At 37.0% G+C, this 24,255-nt stretch overlaps 3 protein-coding genes across 19 annotated transcripts; 2 read left to right on the top strand and 1 right to left on the bottom strand.

Moving 5' to 3' along the window:
- The first annotated feature begins 332 nt into the window (after positions 1 to 332).
- On the top strand, positions 333 to 6,345 carry LOC102627226 (U-box domain-containing protein 33). Its single transcript, XM_006491046.4, has 9 exons — positions 333 to 1,130; positions 1,493 to 1,614; positions 1,853 to 1,974; positions 2,128 to 2,232; positions 2,510 to 2,945; positions 3,152 to 3,289; positions 3,878 to 4,408; positions 4,969 to 5,733; positions 5,874 to 6,345. Exons 1-9 carry the CDS (start codon positions 866 to 868, stop codon positions 6,054 to 6,056), a joined length of 2,667 nt encoding a protein of 888 aa, XP_006491109.2. The 5' UTR covers positions 333 to 865; the 3' UTR covers positions 6,057 to 6,345.
- A 3,912-nt stretch (positions 6,346 to 10,257) lies between these two features.
- LOC127900993 (signal peptide peptidase-like 4) lies at positions 10,258 to 17,876 on the top strand. The gene is made up of 14 exons (XM_052436654.1): positions 10,258 to 10,737; positions 11,282 to 11,440; positions 11,565 to 11,676; positions 12,249 to 12,368; positions 12,550 to 12,701; positions 12,834 to 13,016; positions 13,751 to 13,785; positions 14,422 to 14,584; positions 15,476 to 15,529; positions 15,895 to 15,987; positions 16,098 to 16,240; positions 16,620 to 16,690; positions 17,300 to 17,383; positions 17,545 to 17,876. The coding sequence occupies exons 1-14, from the start codon at positions 10,603 to 10,605 to the stop codon at positions 17,646 to 17,648; spliced, it is 1,608 nt and encodes a 535-aa protein (XP_052292614.1). The 5' UTR covers positions 10,258 to 10,602; the 3' UTR covers positions 17,649 to 17,876.
- Positions 17,877 to 18,278: 402 nt separating this feature from the next.
- LOC102627808 (SKP1-like protein 21) lies at positions 18,279 to 24,040 on the bottom strand. Of its 17 annotated transcripts, none has more exons than XM_052436656.1 (13): positions 23,885 to 24,040; positions 23,695 to 23,756; positions 22,908 to 23,039; positions 22,755 to 22,834; positions 22,380 to 22,604; positions 21,926 to 22,117; positions 21,730 to 21,840; positions 21,467 to 21,545; positions 20,833 to 20,936; positions 20,541 to 20,722; positions 20,297 to 20,430; positions 19,646 to 19,780; positions 18,279 to 19,538 (listed from the first exon to the last, which is right to left on the bottom strand). In XM_052436656.1, exons 4-13 carry the CDS (start codon positions 22,788 to 22,790, stop codon positions 19,231 to 19,233), a joined length of 1,506 nt encoding a protein of 501 aa, XP_052292616.1. In that variant the 5' UTR covers positions 22,791 to 22,834; positions 22,908 to 23,039; positions 23,695 to 23,756; positions 23,885 to 24,040; the 3' UTR covers positions 18,279 to 19,230. The 17 variants fall into 17 exon arrangements, 12 of the variants coding, with proteins under 12 accessions (XP_052292616.1, XP_024948392.1, XP_024948391.1 ...); XM_025092624.2 differs by having other exon boundaries at positions 22,990 to 23,039; XM_025092623.2 differs by having other exon boundaries at positions 22,755 to 22,880; positions 22,990 to 23,039; positions 23,885 to 24,039.
- Positions 24,041 to 24,255: the final 215 nt, after the last annotated feature.

Raw genomic sequence — 24,255 nt, 5'->3', positions numbered from 1 at the left:
AAAAAAAAGAAAGAATTTACTCAAAAAAATTTCCTAAACTTTTAGTTGATTTTTTTATTTTAAAAATAATGTCAACTTATTCTAATTATTTTTTAGAGCTTATCCATTAGATCCCCAAGCTTTTTACATATTTACGTAAGGAGATGGTTTGTTTTAGTTTTATTAATTAGATCCTCTCTAATGTTTTTTCAAATTTATAGCACCACAATGTGGGTTATCCGGGTTTTGGTTATATAGTTTCCTGCAATTAATGCTACACTTGGTAGTTTGTTCTTATTCTATGAAACCCGAGAAGTTTTTAACTCTATGAGCTTACGAAGGGAAAAAAAAACCTTTGTTTTGAACAATTGGGCGTTATAAACGGGAAGATGAGGGACCTGCTAAAGAATAAGAACGATTGGTGCAGAAATAGAATTCCTGTTAAGCTTCGTGGAGCCCGCTGGTAATTCTTAGAAGCTTCATCTTGAAGAAAGTAACAGAGCAGACAAACGAACTGCAGAGGAGAGAGTTGAAAGTTCAAACTATGAAAATGGATCCCACCATGGAATTGTTTATCGTGATTTCATAAATCTTTTACGGATGTTACTGTCTTTCATTTTCTTATGATATATTATTTGTCATTCGAGCCAGAGACAAGCAATCCCTTTTACGTCTATTCATTCGTTAAAAAGTATTTTCCCCTTCTCCTTAAACTCATCGCTTTCCTTTGTAGTTCAAAAGAGAGAGCTTTTGTTTCTTGATTGAAGAAAGTTGAGTTGAGTTGTGTTATCTTTTGAAGTTTGGGTTCAATTGAAGGGCAAAGATGGATGATTGAGATTTTGATTTATTTTCTCAGAGCGTAAATTTGTTTCATAAAAATTTTGTAATGGCTTTGGTGAGTAGTGTACCAGCGATTGCACAAGGGGTTGATTCAGTAAGGTGTCCTGACATTCAGATGGCTGGAATCACGTCCAGCAGAAGAGGGATTGTGGAGGAACCGGTGGCAAGTGTGATTGAAGATAAGATTTATGTTGCGGTTGCAAAACAAGTGAAAGAAAGCAAATCAGTTCTGTTATGGGCACTGCAGAATTCTGGAGGGAAGAGAATTTGCATCATTCATGTTCACACGCCCGCACAAATGATTCCAGTCAGTAAGTTTTTAACATTTCCTTGTATTGATTTTGCATTATATGCATTATTGTTAATAAGGTTTCAAGTTTACAGTCACTTGACTTGGATTTCATTGCTCTCCAAGTGGGAAAACAACACGAGGATGAGGGTTTTTAGAATTTTTATGATTTTAGCTTGAATTTCAGTTAAAAGAAACTGAAATTCTTGAAAGATTTTGGCCAATTAGTAGTTAAAGATAAATAGATCTGGAATTTCAAAGTCAGCCTGAAAGCTAAATAAGAAAAATTGGTTCTAATCTACCTTTAGTGCATGTCTTCCGCGCTTTTTCTGGATTGGTTTTCGGAATTCTTAGTTGGTTCATTCTGCCTGCTTTGATGTGCAGTGGGCACAAAGTTTCCAGCAAGCTCCCTTGAAGAGGAGAAAGTTCAGGCATACAGGGAAATTGAAAGACAAGACATGCATAACCACCTAGACATGTGCCTTCTCATCTGTCGGCAAATGGGAGTATGACTTCTTTTTCCTGTTTTTCTACGCTTGTGCTGTTTAATAATTCTTTGATTGGCCTGTTAATGCAAAGTACTTTGGTATTCTATAGTTTAGCAGAAGTCATGAAGAGCTTGAATTAGGCTGCAAACTAAGTGCCTTATAATTCTGAATTCAGAAGTTTCTTTTAGAATATTGAAAATTGATTCAACGGCAGAACTCTTTAAACTAATTTTGGCATTCGTATTTGGTGTTGTAGGTGCGTGCAGAGAAACTAGATACTGAATCTGAGTCTACTGAAAAGGGGATTCTTGAGTTAATCTCTCACTATGGGATCAGGAAGCTTGTTATGGGAGCAGCAGCAGACAAACACTACAAGAAGTAAGAGACTACTGAGGACTTCATCACATTCATCTTCATCCATCCTTAGCTCAATTTAACATTCATGTTGCCCTTGAAAGGAAGCACTCGCATAATGCTGCAAGATATGAATTGCAAATATGTGATTGCTGACCCTAATGTTTAACATTGCAGGAAAATGATGGACCTCAAGTCAAAGAAGGCCATTTCTGTGCGCCAACAAGCACCTGCTTCTTGTCACATTTGGTTTATTTGCAATGGCAACCTTATCTACACGAGGTGAGCATTGCATGTTTGTTCTTAAATTGCTGGAAATATCTAGTGATTTGAAAAATTGTGAATGGCATGAAGATATCCATCTCTGATAAGGAAGCTTCTAAGCTTTCTGATAAGTTTACAGACTATGGACATCCTAAATGTGGCTACAAGATGCTAAGAAAGTGATTGAGAACAGATTGTACTTGTGAATGCTAAAGAATATTTTCTTTGCAATAATGCTTTTCAAACCTTTACTTTATACTGAGATCTGACTGCGAGTGCAAATACCATATAATAGGGAAGGTAGCTTGGATGGAATTGATCCAGAGATTTCATCTCCATCATTTCAAGCAAGTCATAACACTGAAAACAGACATCCAAATTGCTTGAGATCTCAATCTGTTGTGCTGAGGCACAATAGACCTATGAAGCTGACCAATCCAGTTCAAGATCTATTCCACAGAGTAAGATCTATGAATTTTGACAGAAATGTGGGGAACGTAATGACTTCTCAAGATAGTATTGGAGGGCTGTCATCTCCAGCAAGCAGGTCCGATGCAGAAGTTAGTTCTGATGAATGTACAACAGGGAGAAGTACTTCTCAGGGCTCTCTCTCATCATGCTCTTCCAGAGGAGTGATTGATGTTGCTATGATTCCACTAATCAGGACTGAGGGAGTGAGCACACTGCCTCCATCGAAAGAGGATCTACAATCATCACCTCCCAGTGTACTGGTACATTCAATTTGCTTACCTACATGAGATACGTATCCATGTAATGGATCATTTACGTGTTTTGAAGTTTGTAACTTTGGATTATGGGATATGTGGGACTCCTTGTCTTTCTCTTTTGCACGTGTATACCATATCGATGCATGGACCTGATCATTTTGTTTTAAAATCCAATCAACTGTTTTTAACTGATCGATGGATGCTAGCAGGATGGAAGCGTAGATGATAACCTTTATGATCAGCTTGCACAAGCAATGGCCGAGGCTGAAAATTCAAGGCGAGAAGCATTTGAAGAGGCTCTCAGGCGTGGGAAGGCTGAAAAAGATGCCATTGAGTCCATTCGCAGGGTAAAGTTTTGGGCATTTAGCATAAAACATCCTCACTTTCTGCTCTGTTCCCTCCTTTGGCTCTTTCTTCCTATAAAGATTTGTTTGTTGTCATATTTTCAAAATTATTGAACATAGATATTTAGTAATGAAAGAAGGGTCATCCTAAGGTACTGATGTTTTTGGAAACTAGGTCTGTTAATGATTGTTGGTGATGATTCTCTCTCTCATCCAAGGTCCAGAAGAACTTAGTATCAATAGGTGATGGTATTGAGGAACTTCCACAAGAAAGCTGATTTTTATTTCCTGTGGAGTAGAATGTTCAACATATCATACCCCGTTGACAATTCTGTCAGATGATTACCTTATGGTGGGGGGATGACATTAACTGCATGGAACATTTTTCCTGATCAATATTCCTTTGGTTCCGGCAGTCTGTGGTGAAAAGTTATAGGCTGTAAAAATCTTGTCCTAATTTTTGTGTGAATATGAGGTTCATTTCATAATTAAGATTGATGATGTAGACCTTCAAACTATATTTATCATTATATTATGTAAACTTGAAAAGTTTTCTTATGCATATTCTCTATCATGGCTGACAATTTGCAGGCTAAAGCATCTGAAAGCTTGTATGCCGAGGAGTTAAAACGAAGGAAGGAATTCGAGGAGGCACTGGCAAACGGAAAGCTGGAACTTGAAAGGATGAAGAAACAGCATGATGAAGTCATGGAAGAACTTCAAATTGCTCTGGATCAGAAATCATTGCTGGAGAGCCAAATTGCAGAATCCGATCAGACCGCAAAGGAGCTGGAGCAGAAAATTATCTCTGCTGTTGAACTTCTGCAGAATTACAAAAAAGAACAAGATGAATTGCAGATGGAGCGTGACAAAGCTGTCAAAGAAGCTGAGGAACTGAGGAAAAGTCGAAAAGAGGCCTCAAGCAGCAGCCACATGCCTCAGTTTTTCTCTGATTTCTCTTTTTCAGAGATTGAGGGAGCAACTCATAACTTTGATCCTTCCCTGAAGATTGGGGAAGGAGGATATGGGAGCATTTACAAAGGTCTCCTGCGACATATGCAAGTGGCTATTAAGATGTTGCACCCTCATAGCTTGCAAGGACCCTCTGAATTTCAACAGGAGGTAGGAGCGTACGAATCCTTTATATTTCATTTTAATTTAGTCGATTCATTTATTTGACTTGTTCATCCAGAGGGTGTGTAGCATCCATTTACCATTTCTGCAAGATATTTCTTAATTAATTTATTTTGATTGTTGAATAGCTAGGAGGTCTTAATTCCATAATGGAGGTTTTACATTACTTGTTTTTGGTTGTGTCATCCCAATAGTGCATCCAAATTCCATATTCAACTATCCATTGCCGAAAATTATGTATTAGTTTTTTAGTGCTATTGTTTCTTTTCTGCTGTTTAGCAACTGCCAATGCAGTTGCCCAAGTTCTCTTATATTCTGCAACTTATTATTGTGTGTTTGAACAAAATTGCTTCAATTCTGTAGCAATTATAGTTCACCATATGGATTAGTTAATTATATATTAACAGTGTGCGAATTACTGAGTTATATATCAACAGTGCATGAATAAGTTGTTAGTACTATCATTAATTGTGATATTATGATGATATTGTTATTATTATCATTAAATATGCATATTGATTGTATATCCATGTTGATTTGTATATCAGATTGATATTCTGAGTAAGATAAGACATCCAAATCTTGTAACTCTTGTTGGAGCCTGTCCAGAAGTGTGGACTCTCGTCTACGAGTATCTGCCCAATGGCAGCCTTGAAGACCGACTCAGCTGCAAGGATAACTCTCCCCCTTTATCCTGGCAAACTCGAATCCGCATTGCCACTGAGCTATGCTCTGTCCTTATCTTTCTCCATTCTTGTAAACCTCACAGCATTGTGCATGGTGATTTGAAACCTGCCAATATTCTTCTTGATGCTAACTTTGTTAGCAAACTTAGTGACTTTGGTATCTCTCGCTTTCTATCTCAAAATGAAATTTCAAGTAACAACACAACACTGTGTTGTAGGACTGACCCTAAGGGTACATTTGCGTATATGGATCCAGAGTTTCTGGCATCAGGGGAACTTACTCCGAAGTCAGATGTTTACTCATTTGGGATTATTTTATTGCGCTTGTTGACTGGGAGACCAGCTTTGGGGATAACAAAGGAAGTGCAGTATGCATTAGATACAGGAAAACTGAAAAACCTATTGGATCCTTTGGCGGGAGACTGGCCGTTTGTCCAAGCAGAGCAGTTGGCTAACTTGGCCATGAGATGTTGTGAGATGAGCCGAAAGAGTCGGCCAGAACTTGGAAAAGATGTGTGGAGGGTACTTGAACCAATGAGGGCTTCATGCGGAGGATCAACATCATACCGATTGGGTTCTGAAGAGCGCTGCGAGCCACCTCCATATTTTACCTGTCCCATTTTCCAGGTGAGTTCATATGTTGCTGTAGCTCATGTCTGGTGGCCGAATTTTCTCTTAATATAATATATGTTTAATATTATGAGTCCCTGTGATATTTTCAGTTAATTCAATGAGATTTTTGTGTAATATTTTGCTTAAACTGGCAGGAAGTAATGCAGGATCCACATGTAGCAGCGGATGGTTTTACATATGAAGCAGAAGCATTGAAAGGATGGCTTGACAGCGGCCACGAGACTTCGCCCATGACAAACCTTCCACTTGCTCACAAAAATCTCGTCCCCAACCTTGCTCTTCGTTCAGCAATTCAAGAGTGGCTGCAACAACATTGATACGGGAGTTACTTGTAGTCTTGTCACATAGTATTGTTCATAGTCGTCAGGAGAAGTTTAGACTAGTCGTGTCTCATCCATATGCACACCTCTTTTCTTTTTGGCAGTATTTGTTCCGATTGTACATACAGACGGCTCACGGCTCTATGTTTGTATAATGTATTTGTTCGATGTGTATTGCATTTACGTACTAAATGATTGTTGTGCAAAAGTTGACATGGAGGGTATATGTGTATATATGTACATATAACTTTAGTGTTTCGGTTAATCAATCACTTTTAAAGGGAAATGATTGGTTTTAACTGGAAATAACGAATAGACTGTTTGGGATTAATTGATTTCGATAATTTAATTACAATAATATTATGAAGAGTAAAGTCGAAATTCATTTGAAAATTTGACATTTAATTTTAATCTTATAGCTCAATTTGTTCACATTATTTTAACAATTATGTCTTATTTTGTGAGAAAGTATAGTAATTGAAAAATTGTCATGATCAATGCTTAATTACATGAGATGATGATTAAATTAAGCAGAACATATCAGGCTCCAGCATTAAAATATAGTTCTTTTAATATTTTATATAATTTAAAATCAAAGTCAAATATAATTAAAGCCTATTTAAATAGATATAACTAAAACTCAACATAATCATAAACTCGTACGTCGCGTCCCTCATATAATTAATTAACCAAATTTTTTTACATACTTGCTTCTTACAAATGTGATCCCCGAAAGTTTATATATTTAAAAAAAAAAAAAATAGAGACAGTAGCCCTAATAGCAAGGGAAGATCGGTCTTTAAACTCACAGCACAAGAAAATAAACGCGAAGATGACGACGACGATGATGATGTGATTTTTCCAAAAACCAAAATGGACCTCTCCCTCTCACCATTGGCCAAAATTCCAAGATTAATATTTAATAAGGAAGTCCATTGTCCACAGCACAAGTTTGCTACTACTGTCACCGTGGGTGCCACCACCACTACCAGCGCAGCGCATACCCCGGACAAGTTTTTAAAATTCTGAAACAGCCCTCCCCTTCGTATTCCTAAGGCCTCGAAGCTCCAATTGCTTTGATAAGCGACAAATCAATACACAGTGGGCAAACTGTTTCCAGCGAGAGCACTTTATAAAAGTAAAAGAAGAATTTCGGGCAGATGCAGCATGACTGTTCCTTTCTTCTTGGGATTGATCTTGAAGCGGGTCAAAATGTTAAATGTTAGGATTACTTGCTGTTGTACAAAATGAGTTGGGTTACGCAAATAAATTGAAGTTTCAAATTCCAAAATCCATATAATATATATTTTTTTTTTTTTTTTTATAGTTGGTTCTCAAAAACTCAAATTCTATTATTTTATCCTAAATTTTAAAAGATAATAGTAACAAATTTTTTATTTTAAATGTTGGACCTGATTATGAACATCAAAAAAAAAGTATTCCTAGTTAAATTAAATTTTTTTTTAACTAAACTCCTCCTCTTAATTCAAGTGTGTTGGTCTGCCCCACTCCTATATATGTATGTGTGTGAAGTGCATGCAAATATACGATTGCTGTGCATGAAGATATCCATCATCTGCGAATTGAAAAGCTAGGAAGCTCCTAAGCTAGCTACCTTTCTGCAATGTTTTTATAGACTATGGACGTTCGTAATTCTATTTCTGGCTACAAGGTGCTAAAAAGGTGATTTATCGAACAGCCGGCTTGTACTCGTTAATATAATATTGCTAAACAATTATATACCATATGAAATGGGGAGGGTAGCTTGTATTGTATATATGAAATTGATGAAGAGCTTGCATCTTCACCATTTCAAGCGCAATTGAGTTAAAACACTGAAACCAGACAGCTTGCCGTCTAGTACACCGGAGAAAACGAAAACTTTTGAGGTGGCTGTTGAGGGAATGAAATAGGGTGACCAAGGTGTTTGCTCATACATTATCATGCTCTCCTCCAGAGTAAAAGCGAGCAAATGGTTGAGCAGATCACCTCGACCAGGATATTATTAGTCACCTCGACCAGAATAATATGTGGTGACCTCGAGCACATCACCTCGACCAGGATAATATGTGGTGACCTCGACCAGGAAATTACCAAAAAGCACGATTCAGTCAAAATATTTTATCCGAAATGTTAGGGACCATATTCTTAGTGGGCTGAAAATTAGGTGTTTTCTTGAGAATCCTAGGGGAGAGGATAAAAACCGCTATATTTTCCTATAAAAAGGGGAAAGGGGGATTTCTTCGGGCTCTCTCTCTCTCTCTCGCTCTCTCTCTCTCTCTCTCTTTAAGCAACTGAACCCATTGGACATTTTTCTCTCTCTACCACAGAGAAATTTCTCTTTCGCCTGTGATTTCTTTAAGATTGATTATTTTGAATTCTTTTCCTTTAAATTTACTTAAAAGCTTTTTGTTTAAGGCAATCATAATTAAGCCACATGAATTGTGGTATGGGTTTTTCCAAGTAAGACCCGAATCCCTGACTTGAGCGTCGGAGGGTTCTCACCGGAAAAACTTCCGGCACCTCCTAACCGTTGGTTGTGTTCACAGGCTCACAGGTTATCTGCTCATGGATTGTCTGCTCAAGGGTTATCTGCTCACAGATCGTCTGCTCATGGGTTATCTGCTCATGGATTGCCTGCTCATGAGTTCTCAGCTTATGGATTGTCTGCTCACGGGTTATCTGCTAATGGATTGCCTGCTAATGAGTTCTCTGCTCATGGATCGTCTGCTCATGGGTTATCTGCTCATGGGTTCTCTGCTCATGGATCGTCTGCTCATGGATTATCTGCTCATGGGTTTTCTGCTCACAGAACATCTGCTCATAGAAAATCTGCTCATGGTGCTAACTAATCATCAGCTTCCCACCAAACAAATTTAATGATGATGCAGGGACCTGAGATCTGACCAACTTATCCGGATTTCGGCATCAACAGTGGCTACAGTTAAAAAAAAAAAAGAAAATTAAATCATCAGATCAAATGCCGATTAACTAATATTGATCCCTGAAGTTTCAACAAGTGGTGGTGGTGGTGCAAAAATCGGTATTGTTAAGTTGCATTTAGAGTTCAACTAAAACAATGTGAACATCTGATCGGCGACTGACCCCTTCCCAGATTATTTGTTTTTGCATGTTTTTATTGGATCCTAAGCTACGATAAATACAAGTGAAGAAAATACTGAGAATATTTTCATATATGTATATGTTTTAATTGTGTGATTTAGTTGACATATAAATCTTGTCCAGCTTGTACACTATGTGATAAGCAGTGCCATTTTGATTTCTTCAACGATTGTTTACGTGCATGCCTGTAAGAATTAACTCACTCCCTTGGCACAAACCCCATTTTTAAACGAAAATATCATCTAGTCAAACGATCTCACGATGACACATTATCGGTGATTTGATGTCACCGTAATTAGAGTTGACTTTTGATCCCTCCGCCAAAAAAAAAAAAGGTTAATCCGATGAGGTCGACCCCATCTGATCATACCAGTAATCCCCAACTCTCACAACTGGTCAAATCTATCCTCCCACGTGTAAGACCAGACCACTATCAAGTGTGGATGGATGATGCATGTGCGAGTAAAAAGTTGTATCCATGTGGGGGCCCCTCCTTTGTAGCTTCATTGCCGTATCTTTGAAGAAAGTTCATTACTCAGATGAGATTAATCTCACTGAGATTTGATACGTGTCACGACATAATCGATTTGGCTCATTTTAAGTGGAAAAAAAAATGACATTTGCATATGGAAAACCAATAGTTCTGTAACACGTGCTATGTTCATGTGAACTTGGCCTCAGTTAATAACATCAAAGGAATTATCTTTATATTGCCGCCCTTATCCGTACGGTCCATACGGAATTTTAACGTGGTAGGACGGTCTCCGGTTGGCATCGTACAGAAATAAATAAAGAAAATAGACAGTTGTTGCGCCACGCGCTTACACTTTTGGCAACAACTCCGCGGCGAGTGGTTGGGCTTTCACTGTTTGTGGTGCGTACATCCGGTCCTCCTGCACTCACTGAGGCTTTCACACCTCGTGACGTATCTGGTATTCTTCAATTTGTAGTTTTTGTTAAACTTGTCAATCATTCATATCTTGTAATCTGTTTAAACTTATCGATTGTGTGTTATCTTATTGATTTTATACCTAATTTTTTTTAACCATTACTTATTATTACAAATATTTTGCAGGTACCCAAATCACACACGGTTCCCGCCAATCAAATCCGCAGCATTTAGGCCATTAACTACACGCACAGCTTACGCGCGTACAAATGCCATGAAACGAGTGAACAACAGGTAACGAACGGCGTGCGTGTTTTTCATGTCCAAAGGCAACCTCCTCAAAACGACAAAGGGTAGTAACGAAGGAGGTGGGAGGGTCACCGATATTTTGGTCTTCCTGAGCGTTTCCTCTTCAAATTTTCTTCATTTCTAAAAAATCCAAAACCCTCCTCCTGGTTTCTGCTCTCACAAAAAGAGAAAAAAGAAAAAAAAAAAAGCAAAATCCCTAGGTATTTGCTTTTCGCTTTTTTAATGGATACAAAGAGAGTAATAAATATTTTTATTTTTATTCTGGTTTCGAGTCCATGCTTGGCGTCGGCCGGTGACATAGTTCATCAAGACAACAACGCGCCAAAGAGGCCTGGTTGCGATAACAATTTCGTCTTGGTGAGTAGGCTTAGTTTCTGTAATCTTTCAATTTTCTGCTTTTCTCTTTTTTCTTGAGTCGGTTATGTTTCAGATTTTGTTGTTACCGTTTGGCTAACGATAAAACTGGATAGTGACTAGAGAGGGGGAAATTAGTAGTTCAAATTTTTATTGTGAACTGAGTAGAGTGCAGAAGTGGCTGTTTAGGCTTACTTGAGTTCGAGGTTTCTTGTTCAATTTGGGATAATTTTCGGTTTTTAACTCTTGATGCCGTTTTGCAACTAGATTTCAAGAATATGAACATGTTTTAACGGCATTCCTGTTGGTCTCTGAGAAAATTGGGGTACGAGAAAAAGAAAATCAAGATTCTGTTGTAAATACTTAATGCTGTTAACAGAAAAATGCGGTGAGAATTTGGTTGAAATTTCAGTGAAAAGTTTGAATATTGGAGCGATAATTATTTTACTTTTGGCCTTGTTGGAAGATGGTTTCTTCTTCAATTTAAAGTTAATGATTAGAGTCAGTTAATGATAGATTTGATCAATTGATTAGATTTTGTTTATAGGTTAAAGTTCCAACTTGGGTTGATGGTGGAGAAGACACTGAATATGTTGGTGTTGGTGCTCGTTTTGGCCGTACCTTGGAAGCCAAGGAGAAAGATGCCAGCCAAAACAGACTTGTACTAGCAGACCCTCCTGATTGTTGTAGCAAACCAAAGAATAAGGTTTCAATTTTGACTCATTATTATACTCTTTCTGCTAATGAAGTGTGCTTTGATTTAATAGCTAGCTTTATCATTTGTCGTCTAATGTTTGCTGATAATTGTTGGGTGCCTTGCCTTTCTATAGCTCACGGGGGAGGCTATTCTGGTGCACAGAGGTGGTTGCAGTTTTACAGCTAAGGCAAATTTTGCTGAAGAGGCAAACGCTTCAGCCATCCTCATAATAAACAATAAAACAGGTGTCTGCATGTACTTTCACTTCTCCTGGTATATATTTTGAACTGCTTGTCAAACTCTGTCCAAGAGCTGTCAAAAGTGTGCTTCATATCCTACACCTTTTTTGGCTACCTGTTTAATTTCTTAAAGGCTTTCCTGCAACAGCCAGATTATTAGTTGTTTTATTTTTCGATATTGGCTGATGGATGAAGACTTTTTCAGGACATAGCATTTACCTTTTTAATTTGGAACAACACATGCAGAAAGTCCTATCTTTGCCAATGACTTAGTTTCTCTATTTCTCTATCAGTGTCCTGCTCTAAATCTTCAAAAAGGTTCAGTGACCAAAAATAGAGAACTCTAGTAGACCTATTTTCTTAGAGATTAAGCCATTCAAGTACTCTTCTGTTCATGTTAGTGATGCCAATTTGCCTCCTTCTTCTGTTACCTTGAGTAATGCATCAGAGCTAAATTGAATGAAACATTGACACAATCGTTAACAATAGAGAAAATGATTAATGGTGAAAAGAATAGCATACAGAATTTATTAAGGTAAAAACATTTCTATGTTTTAAATAGAATTTTAATGCTGCAGAACTTTTCAAGATGGTTTGTGAATCAAATGAAACCGATGTAGACATACGCATACCTGCTATTATGCTCCCTCAGGATGCTGGTGCTAACTTGGAAAAGCTTATAAAGAACAACTCTGTAGGTATGCTTTCCCTTATCTTGGACATTCCTTTGAAATCAGTCTTGTTTTTGGTATGGTTATGATGTTTCTGTTGACAGACACCTTTTTGGATTAGTTTCCTTGATTGGTAAAGTGGATCCAGCATGTTGATACAATGGGTTTCTACTTCTTACTTATTTGGGTGCCTATCCCCCTTCTCCAGTTTCTGTGCAGCTGTACTCTCCACGCCGTCCGGTGGTTGACGTTGCAGAAGTGTTTTTATGGCTTATGGCTGTTGGTACTATTTTTTGTGCTTCTTACTGGTCTGCATGGACTGCCAGAGAAACAGCAATTGAACTGGATAAGCTATTAAAGGTTGGCTTGTGCATTTCTACCACTGGTTATTTGTCTGTCTTTATGAAGGATTCTTCATGTGCGGACATGAATTCTTGTGAAATAGATAATTTGACTCTTTATATCGATACATGGACCCATGCTACTTTGCAGGATGGTTCAGATGAATTTTCAAACATGGAAGGTGTTAATTCCAATGGCTTTGTGGACATCAACATGGCTTCAGCAGTTTCCTTTGTTGTGATTGCCTCATGTTTCTTGGTTATGCTTTACAAACTGATGTCGTTCTGGTTTATTGAGGTTCTGGTGGTTCTATTTTGCATTGGTGGGGTAGAGGTACGTTAGTATTACATATTCATTCTTAGTTCATTTATTCAGTGCAATTTCAATTTCTGATGATTCCATTTCTCCCCTTGCTACTACAAGTTTTGCTCATAAGGGGGGAAAAAATCTTAAGACAAAAATTTTTTAGAACAAGTCCTCTATCTTGTGCAAGATGTTCATTTGACTGATTTACAGTGAATAAGTAGTTCTGAATTTGTCTCTGGTATCATGCATTGTACTCTCACATGTCCATAATTATGGTTACTGTCCTTCAGGGTGTTGCTAATTTTGTGAAACCTTGTAGTTTGTGTGGAGAACCACACAATTTTTCTGAAGTGTCATTCAAACTATGTACATTTCATACACTTTTGTAGTACCAAAAATTGAGTACTAATAAATTGACATTTGATGTTAATTTTCTAATGATATAGACAAAAGGGAGAAGAAAAATATCTTAAAATGTTCTACTAATAAATTGCAGAATGACATGTGCCATGACCAAAAAAGTATCCAAAAAGTCCAAATTTAATTATTAAATAAGACTTGGAGCAGTAGCCCAGCTTTCCTGGATGCCTCCATATTTATGGACAATTAATTATTTAAATGATTGGCGAAACCCTCTTTTGTTTTCTATTTGAGACTACTGTTTTGAGCATATGACCAAGATTAATTGGTTGCAAATCGTTATCTTTCTCAACCTTCTTTTGCCATGTATGACGAACATTGTAATCTTTTCCTGCTTTCAGGGCCTACAGACCTGCGTGGTAGCATTGTTATCATGGTATGTTTATTCCTCCTTTTGTATATGCTTTTTCCCCACCCCTATCTTGTCGCTAAAGGACAATTATCTCTATGAGGAGGAAAATTGGATTTTGACATTATTTTGTCCAAGCATGGTCACAGATGTATAACCTGGGGGCTTTCCATTTCCATTCAGTGTGTGGCAGAACTTTGCATGTCCATGAACACCAATTTATGCATCACCCTCCACAAGACCTTTGCATTGTGCCATTATAATAACGGAACAAATGTTGTCAAAGTATACAGTCATTGCTATTCCGGACCTTGAAATTTGTCTTGCTTCTGATTGTTATACAGCTTTTAATGCGTTTGAGAGTAATAAAAAAAATGATGAGTTTAACCTTATTAATGTTATAACCAACAGAATTAACATCAAATGTCATGCATCCTACTTAGAGATGAGGGTGGGTTTCTATCAGTGGTAAAAAAATATTTCTCATTTTTCTGAACTTAAAATGTATGCACTTTGAGGATTACATAATATTTGAGCTGTTTTAGTTTATTGAAAAGAAAAGATGGTAGAAAAGCTTGCTGTCTCTTGGTCTCTATTCTTCTTCTTCAATCTTTTTATCCACAGGTTATAACAAATACGGAACTGACAACTAAACAAATATAGTTTCAGATGGTTTCAACATGCTGGAGACTCGTTTATTAAAGTACCATTCTTTGGAGCTGTCTCATATCTCACATTGGCTGTTTGTCCGTTCTGCATAGCATTTTCTGTTGTTTGGGCTGTTTATCGCCGCATATCGTTTGCTTGGATAGGTCAAGACATCCTTGTAAGACAAATTTTTATCAATTGCCTTAATATCTTATTCTTGTTTTTTCTCCATTTTTGTGAAATTTCCATAATTTCAGCAATCAACTTGACACCTCCCCCATTCTCAACCCCTTTTTATCCTTAGTCATTTCCAATTTATTGTTGCAACTCCCTATGCAAATAGTGCAGCCTCTTTTCCTCTGTACAGTTCATGAATCAACCTATTAATTTGCTTAGATGTAGTACCCAAACAAGATATGAACCACTGTTTGATAAAATATGATATAGGCAAAGTAAATCTTGATCTTTTTCTGAGCCCATAACGAAGATGAAATTTGGTAGGCTACCATCAAGATTTTTTTTTTTTTTTTGGCATAAACATTTGTTTCAAGGTTAATGGGATGATAAGATTAAGGCTCAATCAGTATGTTTATCTGATGTCTTATTCTTTCCCCGTATATTTACAGTGGCATACAAGCTCACGTGGACCCAAGACTCACCTAATAGGAAAAAAAATTCTGTAACTTGTCAGAGGAGTCTCGTTCTCTGGACTTGTGAATACATAATCTGTCATGGACCCAAGTAAAGCACATCTTGGGTTAATACTAGATAGTAAATACATATATATTTTCAAGGTTTGGATGGAGATGAGAAACAACCTCACCCACTATACATGAACTCTCGCCCCTTATTATTACTCAAACTCGGGTGACCGTGGGTGCAACGTGCATTCACGGCCAACCAAGCTAGGGCGAAGGGGCAGATTAGTATTAGAGATCTCAGTTCTTTATCTACTTCTTTTCAAGGCAATATTTTCTAAGTTATAGTCTAATATTGCTCCAAACTAATGGCTTTGTTGCTCCCTCACTGTTATTCATTTAGATTTTTTTTTTTCCATTACTTGATTCAGGGAATTGCATTAATGATCACTGTTCTTCAGATTGTTCGTGTGCCAAACCTCAAGGTGATGATTCAAACTCATTTGGCCTGTGCCGGGCCCTGTTTAGAAATATGTGTTTTATTGTCATCTTTGATCCTTTCTTGAGAGTATTTGTACAATTCTTTAACGTACACACCAAATATATATATATGGCTTTTGGATATTCAATTTTTTATAAATATCATGAATACTTTATCAGTTTCTTAAGAAAGGTTATATTCCATTATTTCATTTGCATATGGTATATACAAACAAATTGAAACCATGCATCCAGAGAATCTAATGATTTAATTGTGTATATGATGCATCAAACTTACTACAGTGATTAAAAAAATGTGCTGAATAATGCTTTTTGATTGTTTTTGTTTTGGAAAAAATAATGGAATCAGGTTGGAACAGTTCTTCTCAGTTGTGCTTTCTTGTACGATATCTTCTGGGTGTTTGTTTCTAAATGGTGGTTCCATGAGAGTGTAATGATAGTGGTGAGTAATTTTCAGAATTCTGTTGTGATATCTTAATCCTTTAAAAAATATATGTTCTGTTCTGAAGGCTTGTTATCCGGATTGTTGTTCTCTTGTTTCCTTGTTTGTAGGTGGCTCGTGGTGACAGGAGTGGAGAAGATGGTATCCCCATGTTATTAAAAATCCCACGATTGTTTGATCCTTGGGGTGGCTATAGTGTAATTGGTTTTGGTGACATTATATTGCCAGGACTGATCGTGGCTTTTTCACTAAGGTCTGCTACTGTCACTTAAATCCATAGTGTGTGTACTGTGAAAGGGTGTCATAGGACCTAGGATGGCCCTGAGCATAAAAGACTGGCTTGTCCTATTAAGAAAGTTAGTTTGGGGATATGATGTTTCATTTCTTTATACGATTTGCCTTGTTAAATTATTAAATAATTGAACTTATGATTCCACTATGGCATGAACCACAAGAACTGAACTCAACCAGGAGCAGGGTAGAACAGGAGCCATTTACTTTTTATCATTTACCTAATATTATACTATTTGCAAATTAAATGAGTTATGAGCATGGTATGTAACTGTGGTGGTCTATCTGTCAATCAAATTATTGTCTGGTTCCATTCTTGTTTATGCTTTGTTTTGTTTCAGGTATGATTGGCTGATGAAGAAAAATTTTCGTTCAGGATACTTTGTTTGGGCAATGACTGCTTATGGTTTAGGTATGGGAAAAGCTAAATTTGTGAAACTAGAGACTATTATTCCATGTTTATATAAAGAGAGAGTAAAGCTTTAAAAGCCTGTACAATTGTTGCAAATTTGTGAGTGTAGGCACATTTCCATTTGTACATGGGAAATAGTATTCTAGATGTCTCAGCAAGTGGTCGTCAACAGGAAAGTTAATTAAAGCCTGCATAATAACATCTCCTCCTTTGCAAAGAAAAGAGAATTGTTAAGAAAAGAACAACCTGGCAAAGTCTTTTCATACCTGTTTTAGTGTTTTAATCTGGACCGCAGTCAAAAACCAAATCCAGTTATGGACCATCTGCAATGCCGAAGATTAATGATGATATATAAAGAACTGATGCACCCAACCATCTCTATGGATTTCTCTTTTTATTTTTTATGGTTTTTTGGGTTGTACGTGTGGGGCAATCATTAATGATATTTGATGTACTTCCAAGTAGATAATTGTGAACATTTGTTTAGAATAAATGTCCATAAAGCCATTGTTCTAATCCTCAACCTATGTCATGTATTACAATTAAGTCAATTGTATTGTAGCCTTGAATTGTCGATTGTCACATGTCTGAATGACTCTTGCTTCGCAGGTCTCCTGATTACGTATGTGGCATTAAACCTCATGGATGGACATGGCCAACCAGCATTGCTTTACATTGTTCCATTTACACTTGGTAAGTGGTGCTATCCTGAGAAAGGTTTACCCTGGCATATACAGTGTGAATCTCTACCTTGATGTAAAATGAGCCATTTCTTTTCTTCCAGAAGTTTCAATTCCAACATTTTTCTGGACTAGTCTTGTTATCTGTAGTTACATATGTGGTGATGGATGCAGGAACCTTTTTGACCCTGGGAAAAAAGAGAGGTGAACTTAAAACGCTGTGGACAAGAGGAGAACCAGAGAGAGCCTGCCCGCACATCCAGCTTCAATCTTCATGAGTATAATAAATAAGGGTGATTTCTCACTGTAATTTTACGATGGATTTAGTTGTTAACACTCAAGAACCTCAAATACTTTTGCACTGTTCAACAAATTATAGGAAAGCATGTAACATTTGCTGCATAGTTTAGTACACCTTCAAGTTCAGGAATGACCTAAAGAACAAGGTGCACTTGCTATCGGTTTGACTAATTGCAGGAGGACTCTAAAACCATTTGCTCGGCGAAGCCCATACTAGAGTTTAAATGAACTTTTGTAGGCTGTGTATACCTCCTGGCGCTAAAAAGAAAAACGATATACGAGTGTCACCGTGAAATTATGTAGCTGAAAATGATGTCCAATTATGTAGCTGGGCAATCAACTCTGCAGTGCGCCTGCCTTAAAAGGTTCCTGTATCACTTATAACACATCAAGCCTATTCATTTCTGCAATTAATTCCATGAGAAGACTCGATACGAAGGAGAACGGAAACTTGATGTGTTATAACTAACTTAAAAATTGGCTTTAAATCAAAATCAATCGAGCATAAGCCTTAGATTGCAAAAGATTTGTAAGTACATGTAAACTATCTAAGCCTTGGGTACTTTTGATGCAAGCCTTTCTTGTGTGCGGAATATTTTTATTGTAGTTGATTTTTTTTTTTTTTTTTTTTTGAGGATATCTATTTTGGCAGTCCCGAATCTTAAGGGGTAACGAGATTTGAATAATAAACGATGTAGCTCCAAAATTATACGAATGTTAATTGGCAGAGTTTTTGTTTTTGATGGTACCGGGCCTTATAAACCCTGCCTTTTACTTCCTCAGCTACACCTTAAACGACTGATTTCCAATGAAAGCTGCATGATATTTACCTGCACTCATTTGAGTTCACTAGACGCATGGCAGCCGTGCCTTTGGCACTGGCACGGTCGAGGAGAGAATACACGTATTCTCTGATTGAGCTATGGCCGTCATTCAGAAGACGAGAGTGGATGAGAATTTTGAGCATTCCACCGACACAGCCAACACAGCCACTATGCTATTACGAATTTGGTTGAAAGTTGAAAACAAACAAACAAATAAATAAATAATGTAATCTTTGTTAATGATTTGAAATCTCAATAATTTAAAAAGATACTGAGAGAAGAATAGGGATACGAGTGACTGCTTTAATTTTATAGAGAAAAAAAGTTCACACAGAATAACGAAAGTATCAAGAGTGAAAATTTTGGGAAATTAAAAGATTTACAAGTGAAAAGTGTCTGTTAAATACAAAAAAAAAAAAAAATGTACTTTTCATATTAAGTGGTGTATAATTGAGAAAGAATTTTTAGAGGATTTTAAAGGGGCAACAATTTTACAACTCGGACAAAATAGCAGCCACGCGGGTTAGGGAGACAGCGATTCAATAGAATACGCCTCTGTATCTTCCGCATCCGGTGTTATTAAATTCCTAATCGCAAAATTCTCCATATGTATGTACAGTTGTACACAGTAGATCGCCTCTTATATTGTCAAAGCAATCCCACGGATTTACCTTTCAAAGGATCTACGGTTTCCATTAGCAGTATCCCATATGACTACATACATATTGTTACATCTTCACATACACCCTAAACAAAGCGCATTTATAGGACCATGACAAGACCATCCTGCATTTGTACAGGCATTGCAAGTACGGCAAAACTTACCAAAACAACAATGAATAGAAAAAGTATACAAATCCTGGGAAAAGGAAAAAAAAAAAAAAAAAAAAAGAATCATTGTTGCACAAAGGATGTGAGCCAAGCAGCATTTTTCTTCTCCTCTCAGCGTCTCAGTGTTTAAAGGAAGAAAATTTCCCCTCAAGGCAAGCTGGTACAAGCTTTGACAATAGGGCCAAACTGGCTTGCAGAAACTTAGTTCCTTTACTAGTTTTCCACCACAAAAGTACAATAATGGTTTGCCTTTTAATCAAAATTGCATTCTGGCGAAGCACAACCAAATAAAATTGAAAATAAAAAATTGGAAAACTTACATGTGGATCCAAAGTAACAAAAATACCTGCTCCTGTAGATGCCACATACCCCTTCTGTAAGCATCTGATCAAAATTGTTCCAGCCATTCGGCTGATCTGAGGGTACAAAATCATTTCCGCTCCGGATCTGGTCCTCTCCATGCAAACAAATTTACTTTGTGAGTAATGTGGGATATGATGGTAACCGCTCAAATGGTTGCTGTTCTAAATCATACTGTACAGTGTTGCTTCTAGCTGATAGATCAACAAGTAATTATCATTAAAGAGTAAGTTATCTGCAAATTTGTGGCTCTTAAGTTGAAAGGAAAAATTAATTAATTGCGTTCTGGTGGATGAGGGTAAGGTGGGAGTGAGACTGAGACACAACAGTAAGTTGACAGACTCATGTCACAATTATAACATAAAGTTCCAACTTTCAATTACAGAACAGATTACCTATTTACACAATGACAAGACCCAGAAAGTAGGATCTACTCAACAATCTCATACTTCCCAAAAGAAATCAGGACACTATTTTCACAGACACACACAGGCACAAAAATGAATAAAAATAATAATAACATATTAACATTGATCCAAAAGGAAACAGAGAAAAACTATATCACGTAACTGTATAATAGAGGGAAAATAAATAAAGAATAGTTAACATACTTGCATATCTTCTTATGGTGCCATTGCCCTTCGTGGAATGTCGTAGAGGCTTCATATCATGACCCAAAGATAGAATCTCTTGCATCCTTTCAGGCCAATCTGAATTCAGTCTGCGGGCAAAGTCTTCCACTTCCCTACATTTTATGTTATGCAAGAGATCAAGATTCTTTTCTAAAGGAGATCCAAATAGATAAAGTTTGTAGAGTCTACAAGTACACTCCATAGCCGAGGGACACAGCCTCACCGATCTAGTTTTTCCTTCAATGCTGGATCAATCTCATCATCTATATCAACATCATCAAAGTCAACCTTTCTTACAAAAATGCCATCCTCCATGTTTTGCATATTTGACGTCTCTCCAAGATCAGTAGAAAATTTGTTACCAACCTCAGCGCTATGACATACGAAATTAAGCCCATTTGACTCCTATGGCATGTGAAAAGAATCAATACCTAAACTATTTAACGCAGCATGTGTTCAAGATTTAATGACGATCACAAAAGAAGATGAAAGAAATAGTACAAGAGCCATCAGACCTGTTTATCGGTTTTAATGGATTCGATTGGACAAGTGTCCTTTAATTGATCTTTTTTCCTTTGGTTCTTCTTTTTATTTTTGGAAGATTTAGTCCCCTTAGAATCTGTCAGAAATAATTTCACACCAGCATTGAGGCTCAGGAGGAAGTAGAGCAGAATAAGGAAGACTAAGAGGCTGTAATACATGTGGGCATCAAATATAGTAATATAGGAATCTATTAACACTAAATATTTCATGGAAGTACTAACAGATAAATTTCATGACATAAATTATGTCAGCTTGTATGTATACATGTCTAATTATGAAAAGGCTGAAGCCACAAATTTTCCACCATATTGTTACTCAATCAAGTAGGTTAACCCCCAAACTCAAATAAAACCTCATAAGGAGAAGGGGAAAATAGAAAAGAAAAGCATTACATCATTGTGTGTGTGTGTGTGTGTGAATAACATTTAGCTGCAATTTTATATTTAAACGTGAAGAATTCTTCTGCTAATTTAAGCTGGCCAATGTACTTCTGACTGTTTATGTAGTAGCAAAAGTTTTATCACAACAGAGAAAGAGGCAAAAAAGAAAAAGATGACACTAAAAATTAAGCATACAGAGTACAGTAGAAACAATAACCAATAATACCTCTTTCGCCTCCATTAATAAATTGCAAAAGGTCATCAACCGAACGCTCATCCACACGCTCTTCTTCAGACTCAACATTCTGAAACAAATGAAGGGTCAGATAAGTGTAATCCCAACACACACGTCCTATAAGTTTAATATTTAGCAAATGACATGCATTTGATTTGCTATGCAAATTCATGTCAAAATGCAAACTTGGAGAGAATGTAAGATGAAGGTCTAAAGAACGCAAAAAAAGAAAAAAGAAAAATTGACACAGCCACCTTTAATTTCTCTCGCTCCTTCAGTTCTTTTCTCTTCTTTGCATACAATCGGTTCAGAAGTCGAATCCGTGGATCATCAGTTGTATTTTTCAGAGGCTCCAACTTCTCTTCCTGAAGAATAGTATCTACGTTATAATTATAAACAAATGAAAAAACAGCTTGCTAAGCAAACACAATTCCCACAAGCACCAGACACCTCAGTAAGATCATCAGGCAAATGAAATATCTCACGTATCTCTTCGGGGGTTTTCCCTTCAATAATTCGTGCAAGTGCACGACTAGTAAGGTCTACCAAAGGCTTCAACTGAAGACTGTCAGCAGCAGATGTCAACTCACAAAGCCTCTTGGTATCCATTCGAATGAACTTCTCATCAAAAGACTTGCGCTCCTACAAATACAAAAGGAAAAGTTTTAAGTAAATAGATGGTCCAACACTTAAACTAAGATATGCTCCAAACAGTTGGCCCTCCCTAACCTTATGACCTTCCAAAGTAACAACAAGCAGTGAAAATGACTAAATCCCCAGAACATGGTAAAAAATTGGTCCTGACTTATATGTTTTACAAACAGAATGAAAATGCCAATTTTAATGGCAAGAGAAAATATCAACCAAAGGAAAAGGAAAATGACAATTCGGAAACATATTGCACCTTATTGGAACTGCCTGGCACTTGATGAAATCTGCAATAATCAAGAATTAAGCTTAACATGGCAGGATTGACTCGTTGTGGAAGAGATATAGCATAGTTCTTAGATGATCCCATGCCCTTTTGTATAACTTCTTGACAGATCAAGGGGCAAAACATGGCAACCTCTTGCTCCACTTGTTGGATGGAACCATCTGCTGTCTGAAGCCAGATGTATGACTTCATCATCTAAGAAATGCACATGATAGCATAAAAGTCAGTTTTGACATATCGAGAACATGCAGACAAGACCACGGAAACAAACTGTCCAACAAAATGAGATTTTTCACTTATGGAATTATACGGCAGAAACAGTTCATAGAACATCAAAGGGTATACCTCAGGCTTAATCACAGCCATATCAACTTCTGACATTAGACAATATACTTGAACCACCAAGAGAAGTACTGATAGAGGTCCTTTTCAGCATAAGATATGCAATCGTCAGTTCCAAAGGTCAAAATCCTGAACTCAGCAGGTCAAACAACAAACCTTCTTAAACCACGGAGATGCTAAAGAACTTAAATAGTGTTCCATGTACAAGCCAGCATAGCAAATTTCCAATTCCACAAACCTTGATATCAACAGCAGTTATCATAAAGTTTCTTAAGCAGCATCATCGAGCTGGTAAAGTCAAAACAATAAGAAATGTCAAAAATTTCAGCAAGATCACTTCAGACACATGTATATGGAAAATTATTGCATTAATTTTCGGAGGAAAAAAATGGGAGATTCCATGAACAAGAAGGCTATAAGACAAGTCCCAAATCCACTTTGAATGTTATTAGAGGGTAGTATAGATGATTATAACTGCTGTTGTTTATTCTTTCCCACGAGTTTAAGCTTCTGGATTGACGGTAGTTTAACATTTTGTTAGAACCTATTTGACCCGGTGGGTGGTATTTGAATCCTAAAAGACTTTAAAAAAAAAACACTATTTTAATAACTAGACTATACAAAATAGTAATATGGCCCTATGTTTGGGCTAATCTCAACGTTCCGGATCTCATGTCCTAAACGTCAAACACCCTGACAAGTGAAAATTTAAGTTACTTCAATTTCCGTCATCACCTACAGTTTCTCAGTAGCCAAACAAGTCCTACACACAATCGCTGAAACCTAATAATAAATAAATAAACAAATGACAACAGCTTCTCGTCTTACTTTCCTGCATCTTCTTGCAAGCAAGAACAAACACGCAGAACTAAAATTCCACATGACAATTAAATAAAAGAGAACCAGCTTAAAGAAGAAAGAATGAATGAACGACGTCGTGTACCTTTGGAGAAGAGATGTTGACTCGTGAGAATTGGAGAGACACATTCGGCGGTTGTCGGCAAGCTGAGAATGGATAAACAGGGGAGAGAGAGAATTTATAAGCGACGGGGGAAATTTAAACGAAAAAAATAAGAAAAAAAAGATGATGGGACTACAAAACAAGTTAAAAAAAGATCTGCTCTCTTACTTACAGGAAGATTTTGTGTGTCAAAAAGTAGTGCGCTGTCTTAACAACGCAGCGCGAGGATCTGATGAAACATCAGAACGCAAGCGCAAGCGCGCGCACGTGAACTCAACTCCACTCATTACTACTACCATATTATTTGCTATTCAAAAATGATATTTAGCTACTAAAAGGACCCTATTATCAGTACTATGAGTAGGATTAGGCTATAGTTGCATCCGGTCATTGGATGCACTTGAATTGGTGAGATCTATTAACATTCAACGACTGAATATAACTGTGTCACGGTATTACAGTTACACCACAGATTTTTCTCTATGAGTATTATAATTTTGTACAATCAATAAATAAATATATATATATATATATATATATATA

This window comes from Citrus sinensis, chromosome 3, assembly GCF_022201045.2.
Source record: "Citrus sinensis cultivar Valencia sweet orange chromosome 3, DVS_A1.0, whole genome shotgun sequence".
In the NCBI taxonomy this organism is placed as follows: Eukaryota; Viridiplantae; Streptophyta; class Magnoliopsida; order Sapindales; family Rutaceae; genus Citrus; species Citrus sinensis.
This window is presented reverse-complemented; position numbering and strand designations above follow the sequence as displayed.

Bases quoted from the DNA above. Each gene is read 5' to 3' on its own strand.
- LOC102627226 (XM_006491046.4), top strand. From the start codon at position 866: ATGGCTTTGGTGAGTAGTGTACCAGCGATTGCACAAGGGGTTGATTCA. The intron at 2,233-2,509 runs GTGAGCATTGCA...ACCATATAATAG, and splicing joins GGCAACCTTATCTACACGAG to GGAAGGTAGCTTGGATGGAA. The intron at 5,734-5,873 runs GTGAGTTCATAT...TTAAACTGGCAG, and splicing joins TTACCTGTCCCATTTTCCAG to GAAGTAATGCAGGATCCACA.
- LOC127900993 (XM_052436654.1), top strand. From the start codon at position 10,603: ATGGATACAAAGAGAGTAATAAATATTTTTATTTTTATTCTGGTTTCG. The intron at 12,369-12,549 runs GTATGCTTTCCC...CCCCTTCTCCAG, and splicing joins TATAAAGAACAACTCTGTAG to TTTCTGTGCAGCTGTACTCT. The intron at 17,384-17,544 runs GTAAGTGGTGCT...TGATGGATGCAG, and splicing joins CATTGTTCCATTTACACTTG to GAACCTTTTTGACCCTGGGA.
- LOC102627808 (XM_052436656.1), bottom strand. From the start codon at position 22,790: ATGTCAGAAGTTGATATGGCTGTGATTAAGCCTGAG. The intron at 22,605-22,754 runs GTATACCCTTTG...TGCATTTCTTAG, and splicing joins TGGCTGTGATTAAGCCTGAG to ATGATGAAGTCATACATCTG. The intron at 20,431-20,540 runs GTGAGGCTGTGT...CATAAAATGTAG, and splicing joins TTGAAGGAAAAACTAGATCG to GGAAGTGGAAGACTTTGCCC.